Genomic DNA, 16,674 nt, shown 5'->3' with positions numbered 1-16,674 from the left:
ACAAAGAGGAAGACTTCATTCTAAGTAGACATTCGTTTTTTTGACAGAGTTGATAATTATCATTTTCTTACTGTTATCCTCTATGGTATGAAAATTAGTTAGAAGCTATATATACCTCCCCTTTTTATCAGGCAGTCGTTGGCTTCAGTTGTCTTTGCAATATAATATTCTTGGTAGAGATATTAGAAATGTGGTCTGTGTAACTAGTAAATCAAATATGAGGCCTAGGGGCCAGAACCAATGCGCGAAATGGGCAAATTCTGTCCACTGAATGACTTTGCAAAGTGTGAAAACTGCAGTGAATTCGTTAATTATTCAGATTTTTCATAAAATGCATTGGCATTCATTCTGTGGTGATGTCAGAGCTAATGAAAGTTAAAAGTGCTGGATCTGGATTTGTTGTTTGAATCATAAAAATGTTAAATACTTTATGCCGAGTGTGTGAAGTGTAATGACAGTAGACTCAATCAAGTAGAAAACAGATATAAATTGTTGATTTTCCGAATATAAGCAATAACATCTCAATAAAGCAACTGGTGTTGTTGATGTTTTTAAACTGACTTAAATTATTATGCAGTGGTTTTCCTGGCCTAATTCACTTGTCTCGTCAGACCACAGAGCATTTTTGCCCAGCCTCTTTCTTATTGTTGAATCATGAACTCTGACCTTAACTGAGACATGTGAAGCATCTGGTTTTTTAATGTTGTTCTGGGTTCTTTTGTGACCTCCCGGATGAGTCATCGATGTGCTCTTAGAGTTATTTCTGGAGGCCGGACACCACTGGGAAACTTCACCACTGTTCCAAGTTTTCTCTATGTGTGTTCAGTGGAGTCTCAAAGCCTTTGAAATGGCTTTGTAACCCTTTCCATACTGATAGATGTCAGTGACTTTGTTTCTCAAGTGTTTCTCTAGATCATGGTGTGATGTGTTGCTTTTTGAGATCTTTTAGCCTGCTTCACTTTGTCAGACAGCTTCTCTTTAAGTGATTTCTTGATTCAGCAGGTCTGCCAGTATTCAGGCCTGAGTGTGTTTAGTGAAAGTGAACCCATCTTTCCAAAAAAAAAAAAGTGGTTAATCACAGTTAATTCACGATTTAACAAGAGGCACAAATTAGTTTTTCACACAGTACCAGGTGGGTTTGGATAACTTTTCTCCCTTAATCAATGCAATCATCATTTAAAAACAGCATTTTTTTATTTTTCAAGTTGTCTTTGTGTAATATTAACATTTTTTGATGATCTAAAACATGTAAGTGTGATAAATATGCAAAACACCAGGAATTCAGGAAGAGAGCAAACACCTTTTCACACCACTGTTTTGTTCAGTTTCAAAGCCTGTGGTAACCTCGGTAAAAAAAACTAAAGCCTAGTGTTTTAGGCAATTATCCAATTACAATGTAATTGGTACAAACGTAAAGGGATACCCAGTCCTTTGTAAGATTGCACACAGATGGTGCTGAGGTCATAGATTAATGAAGAAAAAACTCAGAAAATTATAGTTGTCGCCCAGTACTCTTTGATACAGTTTTTTTATTGAACTGATTCTTTATATTTTTAAGTACAGGTACATTAAGGTGGCATTTTGAAATAACACACACACTATCAGTATTAACAGTGAAGGTAAACACCCTCTGTTTAATAGTTTGAGCCAAATGCACTCAGTGCTTTTTCTGTAATTGTAAAGCTTTATTTCTGTAAGCCTGAGAAGTTGGGCTGGGCCATATCATACTGTTCACGGTAATACCAATAATGTTGGGCAACGATAAGAAAATGAAATATCGCGATAGAATATGGGTAAAACGTGCATGCGCAGTGCCTTTGTTTTCATACGCACGTGGCGGAAAAAGCATGGCGGCGACGAAGAATGAGAAGGGCGAATGAGGATCGTTGAATGAAACGGATGAACCAGAATTGGTTTGGCTTTCGTCCGTCAGATACACAACAAAGCACTATTTTTGGTAGAGCATGCTAGTGGGCTGTTGTTATTACCGTGTCTTTTGGAAAATACGGCACACTTTAAATCAACCCTTTGATTTCTCTGAAAATCGACAGTGCCCCTTATAATCCCGTGTGCCTTATGTATGAATTCTGGTTGTGTTTACTGACCTCGAAACGATTTTATGTACACGGCGCTCGAAAATCTGTCAAATGTTTTAGTACGATTTTGCTAAGCTACGAACCTGCACCGCTTGATGGATTGTCGGAGCGTTACGGCTATCGCAGGCAGGAGCTTTGCAGAGTGATACGTACTGTGCTTCAACATAATATTACCGTATTGTGTGTATAACCATAAAGTTTTGTGGATATCATACATGGTTATGCTGAGGATATGTCGGCCAGTTTCCACTGGAAAAGCCTTTTGGTTAAACTGTCAGCGAGGAATTTGCATTTACACTGTTAAATTTTTATGTAGCTTTAATGCACATAAAAAACAGCTGCTTGTTTAAGTGAAAATACATTGATGGGTTTTTTTTGCACTAATAAAGTTGTGGAGTTGTAAAGTATTTTGTCTTGTGTCAATTATATCGTCAGTTATATCGTTATCGCAAATTTTCAAATGTATATCGTGATAAATATTTTTGGTCATATCGCCCTGCTCTACTGAGAAGCTGTGCTGATGGCTTTCTTTGATTAATTTAGCAGCATTTCTATGTACTGTTGAAAAGCATTTGAAAAATCACATCATCAGTTTCAGTGGTTCATTATAAAAGCCAATTTGAAGGCTGCATATGATCAAATTGTGGGAACGAAAATAAACTTGACGCTATGACAATGAAATAATAAATATAAATAAAAATACCTGTAATAAATAATATTATAAAACAGACAACTGCAAAAAAGTACTTCGACCTCTATGGTATGGGGAGGTCGATAGCTCATTTCAACAATACTCAGCTGTCAGGCTCCGCTGGTTCTTCTCCTGTTAGATCCTCTCCAAGCCTCAAAGACACTGAACTTTTCTAATCTCACCGAGCAATTTGTGAGCGATGTGACATTGAATTGATTGTGCTGCTACTAAATGATATATGTGACTGTGGGCGGCTGCAGTTTATCACCGCTCTGTTCCTGCTCAAACTCAGATGTGGGATTTGGTTGAGCATCCTATTAAGCGTGTGAATGCTTGTGGTTTGTGCTGTGCGCCAGTGTGGTCTTTAGTGATTTTATTGTACTGTGATAGTAATTTGTTCCCAATGCAAACAATAAATAATACAAGGCAATATGGATGTGCCCATGTTATGTGGAAGTTTAATGACCAAATGATTAAAGTACATACCATGTATATTTACTTTTGTTTTCCTATTTCTATTGCTATAGAAATAGAGGTCATAGTGGCCTTTGCTTCATGTTGTCCTAGGTTTTTTTTTGCCATGTTTGCTTCCAAACTCTTATTGTCACAGCCAGTACATGCTAAAAATGCCCAAGGAATTGTTATGCCATGCTTTTCCCTCAGAATACTAGAAAGTTATATCTGAAGCGTGAATTGTTTTAGTATATGTTTTAATGTTTATTAATGTTACAAAAAAGATAGTGTGCTCGCCTGTTTTTTTTCTATAACCATCATCCTGAATCCAACACTGTGGCTCTAAAAGCCTGACAGACACTAGCAATACTCATCTAACAGCCATGAACGGTGGACGGTGGGCACTTCCTCCTAGAGTGCAAAATTATCCACAACATCATAAAATAATTCACTTTGACCACTAAAGGGTGTAAAAGATGGATACAGCCAACATGGAAGTGCTGGTATTCCTCTTTGATCAGTACCAGGGGGCAATACCTGTGGTTACAAACAAATGAACATGGCCCTCTGCCCCGACCTCTGTAAACGCTTTTGTGATGACTTCATGGATCATTCTAAATGTCAGAAATTTCACAGTTTTGCAGTTTTGATATACCAGTGGTGCTTTTTTTTAAGCTAAAACACAGTTTCCACTGGAGCACACATTAGTAAAGCTGTTCCTAAGCTACAGTGATAAAAAGACTCAGCTCAAGGCTTCAGAAACTCCGGGTGAAGTCACAATGGCTACCGCCATCTTTTATACTGTTTATGGTTTGACCCAATCACAGAAGCTTATAGCAAGATATACGCCAATCTTTGAGTATTACAATTACAGTGCAGTTCAAATAGGAAATATCAGTATATTATGGTAATTTTTGCACGTCTTCTTTTGGCGACTCCCTTTAGGTGTCGTCACAGCATATCATCTGCCTCCATCTTACTCCATCCCTAGCATCCCCCTCTACATGTCCTCCTACATCCATGAATCCCCTCTGTGGTTTTCTTGTTGTCTGGAAGCTCCATCTTCAACATCCTTTGCCCAATATATCAACTATCCCTCCTCTGCACATGTCCAAACCAAACCAAACTGTTCAGCCTGAGCCGTCCCTCTTGCTTTGGATGGTAGACCCCAGGTATTTAAGCTCATCCATCTTCAGTACCTTTACTTCACCTTTCCAACCGTCTCCTTCTCATTCATACATGTATTCTGTCTCGTTTCTTGTTGATTTCCTCTTCTCTCCAGAGCATACCTCCACCTCTCCAGAATTGCTCTCACCTGCTCCCAGTGCCCGTGTACACGTCACGCTGATGGTTGAGATCAACTATCTTATACTAGTTCCTCTAGCAATGCAGATCTAAATAGTCTGGGTAACCCTATTTGATGTTACACATAGAAATAGGTGCAGATATGAGTTAATATAAAATATCTTTTTCATCTTTCTTAAAATGTCAGGTAGTCTGTAGCAGAGCATGGCGATAAATTGTGCTGCTAGGTTTGAAATAAGAATCTTTCTCCATCAGAGAGCAAGAAGGAAGAAACTTCAACCCTCCAGAGTCAAACTTATTCTGGCATAAATTAAGTCAGCTCATTATTATTCTCATCATACTGGAGAGCAGAATGTGCTGGGTGTTAATTGAAGACTCGCTCAGTGATCATTAACACGTCACATCCCACTGTTTTTAGTGGAAAAAGGTTCAGCTTGTAGTTGGTGTTTAAGGTAGAAAAAGACGTTGCTCTGCCACTCTGCACACACATACACGCACATATTCAAATGAGGAGCGTTGCAGAGGGGGTTTCGCTTTCATCTGTTGTGGGTTCAATCACAGTGAAGGCTGTCTGCAGTAACAAAGGGGCGCCTGAATGAAAGCAGGACAGCTATGAAACTGGTGCTGAGTTTAAAGCGCAGCGAGAAGTGAGTCTTGCTGGAGAGACAAGTTGGCTCGTCTGTTTTTATCTGCTGAAAGCAAAAATATGTTTGAGCCTCAGTGCTTCTCCCGTGTCTGTGCCATGTCTTTCCTTCTCTCATTTGTTATGACTCTCCTGGTCCCCTTCTTCCTGCTCCCTTGTTGTTTAAGTATGTTTTCTTTGTCATTTATAGTCTCCAAGTGGCTCTTCTATCCACATCTTTCTCTTTCTTGTTCTTGCTTTGCTTCTGTCTAACGCTCTTTCCCGCATGTATTCGTCCCCTTATATTAATAATTTTTAACATGGTGAAACCAAAGAAGGCAAATCCCACCCCCTCCATCCCCTCCCTTACCCTTGGTCTTGCTGGTTTCAGCTCTAAGAGAGGAAACCATAGTTCTGATTGAATCTACTCTGCACTGTATCAGCTGTCCTTTTGTGTCCCCTTTTGTGGGTTTTTAAAATTTATACACTCGTGGCGCCCACAAATGCATCAAACATGCTCACTTACTCATGCAGATCCAGGGCAAAAGAAAGATGTAAACACTCTGTTCTGCTTCCATTTTTCTTTTTCTTTTGTTGTTTTTTCCTGTTGTTTGCTCAGAAACTTCAAAGTAACGGTTTCTTAAATTTCAAAGTAAACATTACTTTTTTTCGCCCCCTAACAGATTGTGCACATTTACCTCCTCACATCATAACCTAATCAATCCAGTGTCTCGGGTACAATTATATGATGCAGTCTATCTCAGTCGAGATTGATGATTCATTAGAAAAGAGCTGCATTATTGATGTTGTGTATTTGGTGTTAAGACTGTGCAGCCGTGTCTGTTCCCATAGTGCCAACTAGGGCTTGTCAAGCAGTTTAACCTTTGTTTAAGACCGCTCTGCATTCAGTCGTTAAGTGTTTTGCACAGGCAGCTCTCTCAAGGCTGAACCAGCACTTCACTGAAGTGTGCGTGATGTTCTTTGCTGACACCAGAGTGGTTGAAAACACAAAGCCAAACATGCAGGGATACGTTTTTTTTGCATATACTACTACACACCTCTATTATTTTATTTAACTTGAAATTACAGCAGGCAGTATTGCAACCCATCCTCTTCTTTGTCTCTGTCTGTGCATTTAGTTAACCAACAAAAAGAGGTACCAGCAAATCATCACACTTTGACTCCATAAAAGACCGATGGTGCATTTCTGTCACCGTACCGGGCAGGCAGACGGTATAAACACCCAAGTTTGTGAAAGCAATAACTGGGACAACGTGATGTAGGATTATGATAGTGATATAGTAGGTGTATCTACCAACAATCTTGGACGAGTTTGAGTCTCAGTGACCTCGATCTCGGAGGTCAAGTTTTCTGAAAATCTTATGAATGTGATAACTGAAGGAAGTCACCTAAAATGTTCTAATCGATATCATACGTACGTGTATGTGCTCAAATTTTATGGAGCTTGTCAATCATCAGGGGAACTGCCAACAGTGCTCTCATCTCAGGCTGTCAGGTACTGCCATTCTGTCTGATGCCACTGATGTCTCCGAATAACGTACTAAGTAACCTTTGCCATCAGTGCCTTTACACAACAACCAGAGGCTGGATAAATCAGCAGTCTGTCAGCCTGGGGACTCCTTTCACTTTCTGTTTAGGAGCGCCGTATTTTGAACTTTTTTAAACTCATTTATTTTGTCTTCATCGTGGTTTGGTTCAGATAAAGGTTGTGAACTAGGTGAAAATACACCAGTGTTTTCTGTTTTAGACTTGATTCTGGTTTATTTAATATTCTGAGGTGAAGGTCCTAGTTTAATTGTTACAGTTTTGATCTATGTTTGTATTCCCAGGTTTGTTATCTAGCCTTAGGCTTTCTGCTCCTCCTGTGTCTAGCATCCTGCAGTAGTAGCTCTCTTTGAAGTCGGTCTTGTCTCCATGTTAATTTGTCTGTTTCCCGCTCATGTTTCTGTGTGGCCTGTCCTGTCTGGTAAGTCCTGTCTCTCGCTCTCTCACCCTTGTTCTGTTTATGTAATCCTACTTACGGTTTATTAGCAAGAATGACCAGCTCTCACTAGGCCAGTATCAGAGAATCTAGGATTGGCAGAAGCCCAAGGTATAAACATGTCATGGTCCTGGGCCATGTTGGCCCAGTATTCTTAGTTTTCATGTATTTGTGTATTGTTCCTTATTTAGGCCATGCTTCCTGGGTTGCTCTGTTACGTTGTTCCTTATGTGTTTTCCCCTTGTGACTTTTACCCCCTGTGTGCCCCTCTGTGTATCTGTGAGCCCTCGTTTCCCCTCGTGTTTCATTTAATGTTTTCCCCAGCCCGTTATGTCTGTGCTCTCTCTCCTCCTGTCTGAACCTCTGTGTACTTCCTGTTTTACTTTGACAGTCTCTCGTCAGTATGCGTCATGTTGTGTTCACTCCTGCCCTGTCTCGTTACGATTATCTGTGTCACCTGTGTTCCCCGTGTGCTCCCACTTCCCTCGTTAACCCTCTGTGTATTTATGTGCATGTCTCCCTCAGTTCAGTGTCGCGTCGTCAATGTCTCCTCCCCGAACCTGTGTGCTTCTCTGTGTTCCCTCGGTCCTCAGTTAGCATTCCAGGTTTAGTGCTGTTTCGTTGTAAGGCCTGCAATAAAGCAGTGATTTTGAGTTCAGTTCCTGTCTCCGTGAGTTTTGCGTTTGGGTCCTCATCTGCCTCCACACAGCTAGTTCATGACATAAACATAAATAATCAGTGTGTCTCTCGCTCCCTCTGTTCCCTGTATTTAGTCAGTCTCCCTCTAAATGTGTTTTACTGTTTTACTTTGATAGTCTCCTGTGTTCAGCAGGTTCTGTTTTGGTTCCCTATCTCGTTACTTAGACTATGTTCAGCTGTGTTCCCACCTGTGGTCTGTTCCCTCATTTGTCTTGTGTATTTAATGTCCACTTCTTCCTCTGCTCATTGTTGTGATCTCCCTCAATGTTGTGTGTCTGTCTGTTTAGTTTAGTTTCTAGTATTTTCCGATTTTTAGTTTCTTGAGTTTAGTTTTCATCTCAGTGAGTCCTGCATTTTGGGTCCATTCCTGCCTGCCTCACACAGCCTACATATTGAAAAACAGCACTGTAAAAATGACTGAGACATCAAGGAAAAAATTAAATTTGGAGATTCCAGCAATGCCAGTAAACGCCTGGAAATTAGAACAGACTGGGAGAGTAGCATGGCTTCACATGATTTTACTTGTAAACTTGCAGTCTAAGAGAAATAACTTAAAAATACAATAAACTTTATTTACCCCTTTGTCCATCACCTCAGTATGCACTGGATGGGTCTTATTTTAGGAGTTTGCTTTTCTCCTCATGTTGAGCAGATGGATTCTGGTGAATGTGTATTTGTTGCAGTGTCACTGTGTCTCAGCATGTTTGTGCTTGCATGTAGCAGGCATGTGTGTGCACAAACACGCCTGCGTATTTTAATGTGTGCGCGTGTTCTGCAGTGATTCATGACATCGCTACTGTGTGATTAAATTGCCCCACACGAGCGTGATTCAGTCGTCCCCATCTGTTTAACAAGGCACCGCTCCTCTGAGACTCGCACTCTGGCTCGCTGTGGGCCAGATTTACGTGCATGGAAGTGCAGGGCAAAGTTTTAGTGAACCCCTCATTCAATTTGCACCCACAATCTGTGTGTAGTTAGTGCCAGGCCACTCATAGAAGTCGAAATCACTTCAGTTTGAGCTGATCACTTAAAAATCACATGCTTGTTATGTAGTAAATTACTGCATTAACCTGATACAAAGGAATATATGGTATAACATACACAGAGCTGTAATTCCAGCTCAAGAGGTCTTTATGAACCTATTTTGTTTAAAGATAAAATAAAGTGGGAAATTACAGAAGCCAGAATTAGGTGTTAAGGTCCAATTAACCAATAAGAAGACAGGCAAAAATACACTTTAAAGGATTTCTCATACATGATTCTGATCAGGTTTTTTGTGTGAATACTGAATTTACTCTGGTATGAACCAGTTCTACTCCTAAAAGTAGATTCAATAAATCACTTGGATTGATTCTTGTAGCCAATCAGCTATATGTCGGGGTTTCTGATGTAGCTAGGCTGTCCAGTTGGTGGATATCTGATGTGTGACTTATTCCATGAATAAATGCAGATAAACATAAAAAACTATTTAAAAACTTGGTTATCATTAGGCATAACTTAAGACATATCATATTCTTAAAGCTGCTTTTCTCCACTGTAAAAAACGGCACCATAAGTACACGGTAATGGCATTTGTGATATCCACCGCTGATTCATTTTCTCATAGTGCCTTTGGAAAAAGCTTGGAAAATATCAGTCTGCTGGTGTTTAGGGCCACTTTTTTTCTTTCCACTTGACTGACCTGGCGTTTGTGGAAGGTGCAGTTTTTGGTTTTCCTCATATTCCAAAACGTGCTTCGTTTTGAGGTGTTAAAACAAATTACGTGTATTCGCTTTTACTGTCGCCCAGCATAATTTGCAGATGATATTTTTCTGCTCAACATCCATCTCCTTAATCACAAACCAGCTCGACGTCGCATCGGTCTTCTTTATGAGCACCTCCTCCTCCTCCCCACCTGGAAGCTCCATGCTTGCAGCTGCTGCCATGCAAACAGGCACAGCTTGATGACATCATCAACATGGCTATCGTGGTAGGACGGTATAGTCAAAATCTCTTGTTGGTTTGTTTACTTTTAGAGGTTTAACTAAGCCATCATTGTTATATTTCAGGCACATTTAGTTTAATAACACAGTTCAGCTGTGCTAACAGATGCTTTAGCTACCAGTGTCATTGTGTGGTCCCTTCAGGGATCCATGCAGACTCCAGTGAAGGACCAATAGGGGCCACTTTCAGCTTCATACTCAGGCCATTCCAGCTTAAGACATGAGGAGGAAATGAAGAATACCAAGTCTGGGTTGTAATGTTGAATAAAAAATGATGTTGTGCACAGTGCCAGTGGTGGAAAGACAACTCAAAAATACAAACATCTGTATGATTAAGTGGCTCAATCGTAGCAAAGCGTGTTGGTCTGTTTGGGAGTTGATAGTACAGATTTATTTCCTACAAGTGTGTATATGCGTGTGTGAGACCAACAAACCAGAATATTTAATGTGTGTGTTGTAGGTGTGCAGCAGTAGTATGTGTGTCAGTTCTGTATAATTCACACACAGTGATGTGATGAGGAAAGGAACCAACACAGCCACTTTTTAACACAGCCCTTCCTGTGCCAACGCTAATGTGTCTCCGCTGTGTTTGTGTGTCTGTGCATTTAAATGTACATACATGAGCTTATTGTTGTATACCTGTTGTGGCTGTGCTGCTGCACGCCTGTGCTTCAGCTGTGAATTATAAACAATCTGAAGGCAGAATACATTAGAAGGAAGGTGCGAGAGCGCGCCCTCTCAGTCTGACTCCTGCAGCGTCTGCTAATGAACTGCATCTCCATCCCTCGTGACACAGTAAGGGTGATAATGACTTAGACCACATGCAGAGCAGGTGTGTGTCTGTATTCACATTCTAAGTTATATTTAAGTGCAAGGTAGCAGTGGATGCAGTGAAAGCTTTTCTCCATTAGGTGATGCCATCAGCGGGAGTTGCTCTCCCATCAAGTCGAATACAGAGCAACATTTCATCAGCCTGTCGTAAAATGTTTAATCAATTTCTTTGGCACACATGAATGTACTTAGGTAATTGCAGCATCTGTGTTTAATAACAGGTGCATTGTTATTTATACGTTATGATTATGTTACGTGTTTCAAGCGTAACTGTGCATAAACCATGTAAGTGTATGTGTGTATTGATGGATGATATGTACTGACCAGAGCTGGGGAAGGTGACTGTCTATAAATACGTTTGAGCATCTCTTCCAAACTGTACAGTCAGCAGTCAGCAGAGGAAGCTGACCTGGACTCTTTTATATTTTACAATTTCTCATTCATGCGCTCTCTTCAGCTGCAGTGACGCATGTACTATAGCCTTCCTGCACCTCGGCTCTGAAATTCTTTGATTCGCTCTGTCTCTGTTCGTCTTTTTCTCTTTTATCTATCTTTTATCTCCTGATCTCCGCCCCGCTCTTTTTCCTGCCTTTTTCTATCTCTTTGATTTTCTTGTGTCTTTGCTTTCTTCTGTTTTTCTATCACCTCTTTAACAGGCTCAGGTTTAACTTGCTCTTCAAGACCATCCAGTCGGTTTGATTGTAAAAAAAAAAAAAAGAAGCAGCATTTCTTTTGACAAAATGACAACAGCGAGAAAAGCTGTTATCGATAAATGTGACACAACAGGTGCGAATTATCAAGGATGGCTGTGGCTCAGGAGGTAGAGCCAGTCATCCACCAGTCAGAAGGGCGGTGTTTTGATCTTTAACTCCTCTACTGTGGTTGTTAAAGTGTCCTTGGGCAAGATTTTGAACCCTAGATTATCCCCGAAGCATCCATTGGAGCATTTGTGTGTGTTTGATGTTAGAAAAGCTCTTCAAAGCATAGAATAAAGTGACAGAATAAAGTAGAAAAGCAGTCTTTACATTTGCATTCATATGGAAATCTTCTCTGTCTGTTTGCTGTCTTTATGAGGTGTTGCACTAACAGAAAAATGAAGAAAAACTAGCATCTCCACTAGTTTCTGTAATTTTTATTGTGTGTGTGTGTTTGTGTGTGTGTTGATTTATGCTGCCATCACGGTACTATGCAATAGTGTCTGATGGGAAAGCTGAGCAGTCATACCTGACACACTGCATGTCACATCAGGACAATGTACCCACATAGCAGACACATGTTTCTAATTACTTGCACCTTTTCCCATTCACTCCAACACAAATACACACTCCAGGTCACGTATCTCGTAGCGTTTGTGTGTGTGTGTCACTGGTGTCTGCCCAGCTTCTAATGTATTCTTTCCACTGCCCACTCTCTGGCACTGCAGTCCTCCCCCCATCTCTCTCCCTACCTCTACTAAATAATTAATTAGTGGCATGAGCAGGCAGCCAGTTTTTTTCTCTGTGTTTAACATTCGCACACGCTCATTACAGGGTCAAATCGAACACTGACTCTGACCATGACCGGAAACATGCGTTTGCTTCAGTTAGTGTGTGTTTTACTTTGTGTGCCTCCTTCTCCATGTTAACCTATCTTGTGTGCGAATGTTTTTGTGTGCTTCTGTGCAATGAGTCCTGCTCGTCCTTGATAATAACCTTTAACATCCAAGCACCCTACTTGTACACACACACACACACATACACACCCAGACCCTGTGCTGTTTGTGCAGGTATATTTCACAGGGTGAGTACAGTGGGATTAACGGGGATTAAAAAGGACGTGCTGAGTCTGAACCTGCTTTTTTACTCCCTCCATTAAACTATATGTATGCATGCTGGGGAAATCATCCTGTCCTGTTTCATCCTTCTTCAGGCTAAAAAAAACCCTCCTCTATATGTGTAATTTTGCGTGTATGTGTGTGTGTGTGTGTGTATCGACGGTGTCTTATGTTACTCAGTGGGCGGATGCAGGGTGGGCTAAGAGCCCAGTGATAATCAGGCTCTTCCTCTTTTAAAATGTGTCTCTGAAAACTTCTGTAGTGTTGGCAGGTGAGTCAAGTTGGCGTTCAGCTTTTTTGTTATCTTAGCCAAACAAAGCAGCCAGCAGTATATAAATGCTACGCAGGATTTCTGCAAGTCATCGAATTATAGGAATAAAAATGAGGTGGTGTGATGTGGTGCAGAGAAAGACAAGGACACTCAAGGACTCGCCTGCATTCACTGCAATATCAGGCTCCTGGTGCAGCTTTCCATCCTGCCTCCAAAGTTCCCAACCATAAAGTTACAAATTTATATTTTAGTTATTTACAACAAGTTGCTTAATTTTTTTGTGTTTTGTTGGTGCAGGTTAGGCGTCCTGGAAGCAAATCTAGGTTTAACCCTCTGAGGTCAAAGTCATTATATGTGCAAACCCCTAATCCTACTCCACAATCTAGGAGAGCAGCACCAAGTATTGCTAGCAAATGCAGTATTAAAGTAAAGCAAAAACCTAAAGTCCAAATGTCTATTGAGATGATCTAAAATATAACATGTAAGTACGATTCAGATTTTGGTTATGTATTGTTTTACATGGTTTAAAGCTGTAATTTTCACATCATAAAATCTCTAAAAAGCTTATGTTTCATTTACAAAAAGATGTGTAGCTAGCATAAGCATGGTTATTTTGTTGGGTTCAATCTTGTTTTATGGCATAGAACTGTTAATAAAATCCACATAACTGCACTGTTGGGATTAAAACTGCTATGTTGTTTGAAGTTCACGTTTTTGATACAAGTCAGCGAGCCTGTGATTTGTACGTGCTGTCCCGTCTGTTGAGTCCAGAAGGTTAAACACTACATTAACCAGACAGCAGGACATGCAGCACATGAATATTATGCAAATGTTTTTAGAAATTTCATCAAATGTAACTTCCAGACACCACTTTGCTTGTTACTGGTTTATTTAATAAATTACAACATCTCAGGCCATCTGACCTTCATCAGGTTAAATGCTCAACTTTTTTCCACTGTAGCATCAACAAAATGTCAACATTTAGTTGGAGGGCTAATGAAAACAGTCAGCCAGTCACATTAACATCACTGTGAGTGTGACATTAATCCTTACATCCATATAACTTTAAACTCTCCAAATTCAGAACACATATCACGCTTAGTCTTTAACAACACGGCGTCAACAGGATGCAAAAGTAACACTTGTTTGAGAAGCAAAGCAGAGAAGCTACATGTAACCCTAACCCTATAAAGACATCTGCAACCATGAATTTCCTGAAGTACAGCATCCGTTAAAGGTGTGGCTATATTTGAAGTCTGAGAAACCAAATCTGAGAAACCAAGCCTAGGCTATACATTTTTTTTACAACAAGCATTTGTCACAGAAAAAAAGTCCCAAGGACCCAAATACACAGCAAAAATTTAGAGTATAACTAAAAGCAAGAATTATTGATACTGATGCCCACAGTTCAGAAAAAGTAACTGTAGGTGTACAAAAAGCTGTAAAATTCAAAACACATAGAGGTAATAAACATGGAAAGTCATAACAGATGACACAAATGATAGCGAGATAAAGACAAAGAATAAGGCAGGACTGTTTATACACTGAAGACAAATAGAAGAGTCTAAATTAGAGGTAAACAAGACACAGGTGAAGCTAATCAAGACAATCAACCAGGAAGTAAAACCAAGAACAAGAAACAACCTACAAGATTACACATACTACATGCAGACAAAGACGACTCACGGCAAACATGGCAGAAAACTGGAACACTAAAGCATAAAAACAACAATTAAATCAAAGCCAAAATCAAACCATCACCAGTTGGAAAGTATAACTGGCAAAATATAACCTAACAAAATATGCTCCCAGTTAGCTTTGTGGAAAATGTAGGATCCAATTTCATAGTAGCTCAATCTAAACTTGAAACTAAAAGTCTGGGAATCTTTCTGGAAGTCTGCTACTTTAATTTAGACTCTTTTTACTCTTCCTTTAAACACTTTGAAAAGAAGATTTCTGACATACTCCATAAAAACACACAACATCAAAAGTACTACAGACTAAAGACACTACTTGTCTACCTTGTGTCTTCTTTGTAGCTTTAATAAGCACACTCCAAGTGTCTGTAGATGTACTGTGCACTCTGACCTTTCCTTCATAGGTATAGTTAGATCATCTTATTCAGGGTTCTTCAGAGAATATTTTAGAGGAACAGGGAGACCCGGAATAATGAGACACTGTTACAGGTCTAGAGTTAACTCCATCTGACTTACACAGTGTGTCTTCTCCTAAACTAGAACTTCCAGGCCCTGCCAAGGCAGCCACTTCAAATCACCAAGAAGCAGTACATCCAAGGTATGCTGCACACACGCACACTAAGGCTGCCACGATTAGTCGACTAGTCACGATTACGTCGACTATCAAAATCGTCGACGACTAATTTAATAGTCGACACGTCGTTTGAAGCTTTGTAAGATCCCAAAAGACGCAGGAATAAGTAGTAGGATTTAAGAGTGTAATAACGGACTGAAACAGAAGATGGCAGCACTGCATGTACAAGGATGCCAGCTGCCGTTAAACCCCGAAGAAGAAGAAGCTGTGTCCCAGAATTCATAGCGCAGCCCAGCTCAGTTTCCAACAATGGCAGCAACTAGTTAGTTTTAATATTGCTCTTATTATTCTTTCTGGGTCACAAAATAAACGTTTAATATATTTTCAGGCGAGAATGTAGCTGTGTAAACCTCAAATATCTGCTCAGTTTATCAAGACACCACATATTTTCAAAAGCGCTCCGACGTTTTCGGAGACGTCTGTTACCCACTAGCTCGATAGCTAGCCGGGGGCAAGGCTCACTAGAGCCGTGAGAACACCGGACTCCCGGCAAATCGTTTTCAAACCCACCGCCGTCTTTCGCTACTCAGGTTAAACATATATGAGTCACTTAGATAACTTCAAAATGTTATTGTTTGGCTTTTTTTTAGTATTTTATTTGTTCCTGAGTAAATCGGTTTGGCTGAGATTAAAGTTATAGTTTTTACACAGCTGAATAAACGTCAAGCAGACAGCTGATTATCAGAAGTGTGAGATGCTGGAGAATTTACTCCGGTGTCCTGTTATATTTTAGATAGCAAGGAGTTTATTAAACTTCACCGAAACAATCTGCAGATTTCATTAAAATTTAATAAACTATCATCTTGCCTTTATTTTTAGTTAGCACATACCTTAAACACTTACAGCTGTAAGCTAATGATAGTTATATAAGAGCAGATGCTGCTGGTGCAATAAGCTGTACGTTTTACGTACAATGGATGATGATCTGATTAGTCGACTAATCGCAAAAATAATCGGTGACTAGTCGACTATCAAAATAATCGTTTGTGGCAGCCCTAACGCACACACACACACACACACACACACTTATTATAATAGAGAGAGAGAGCAAAAAACCCTCCCACACACCTCAGAGAGTGACAATGATGCATTGGAAGTGCAGTGCAAGTGTATGTTAGAGAGTGAGGAGGACCTCCTTTGGAGCATGCAGAATAAGCTGGAACAAGTTAAAAAAAAACCCAAAGGACGATAAAGCAGCAGCAAAGGCCTTCTTACCAAACTGTGTCAAATGTGTTTCCTACATGTTTGTGTACTACCCCCCTGCTGTAGCCTCTTCTTGTTTTGCTTGTTAGTTCAGGACTGCAGCTGTAGCACACTTCTGATTTCAGCCTGTGGATAATTAAAAATGCAGTTTGTTGCATTTAATTATAATAATAATCAGTTTTATGGACGTACAGCTCAGAAGTTTACATCCATTCATCATGGGCATGAATGTCACGGTAAATCGGGGTTTTTAATGATTTCTTTGAACTGCTCTTTTCCAGGGTGGAATGATAGTACCAGATACAACTTAAATCAGCGGTCCCTTGAAGGTATGCGTTTGTCCCTGTGGGAATTAGAGAAAATCTAAATAAATTC

At 40.1% G+C, this 16,674-nt stretch overlaps 1 protein-coding gene across 1 annotated transcript in view; it reads left to right on the top strand.

Moving 5' to 3' along the window:
* poln (polymerase (DNA directed) nu) overlaps nt 1-16,674 on the top strand; it is an 81,784-nt gene that overhangs the window by 31,789 nt on the left and 33,321 nt on the right. The window contains exon 19 of the mRNA XM_084923965.1: nt 15,003-15,060. Within this exon, the coding sequence (XP_084780091.1) occupies nt 15,003-15,060 (58 nt within the window). The remainder of the gene's footprint in view (nt 1-15,002; nt 15,061-16,674) is intronic.

This window comes from Perissodus microlepis, chromosome 3 (assembly GCF_051167445.1).
Source record: "Perissodus microlepis isolate ML-2025 ecotype Zambia chromosome 3, ASM5116744v1, whole genome shotgun sequence".
NCBI lineage: Eukaryota > Metazoa > Chordata > Actinopteri > Cichliformes > Cichlidae > Perissodus > Perissodus microlepis.
The sequence above is the reverse complement of the archived record's forward strand: the minus strand, read 5'-3'. Positions and strand labels throughout refer to the sequence as shown.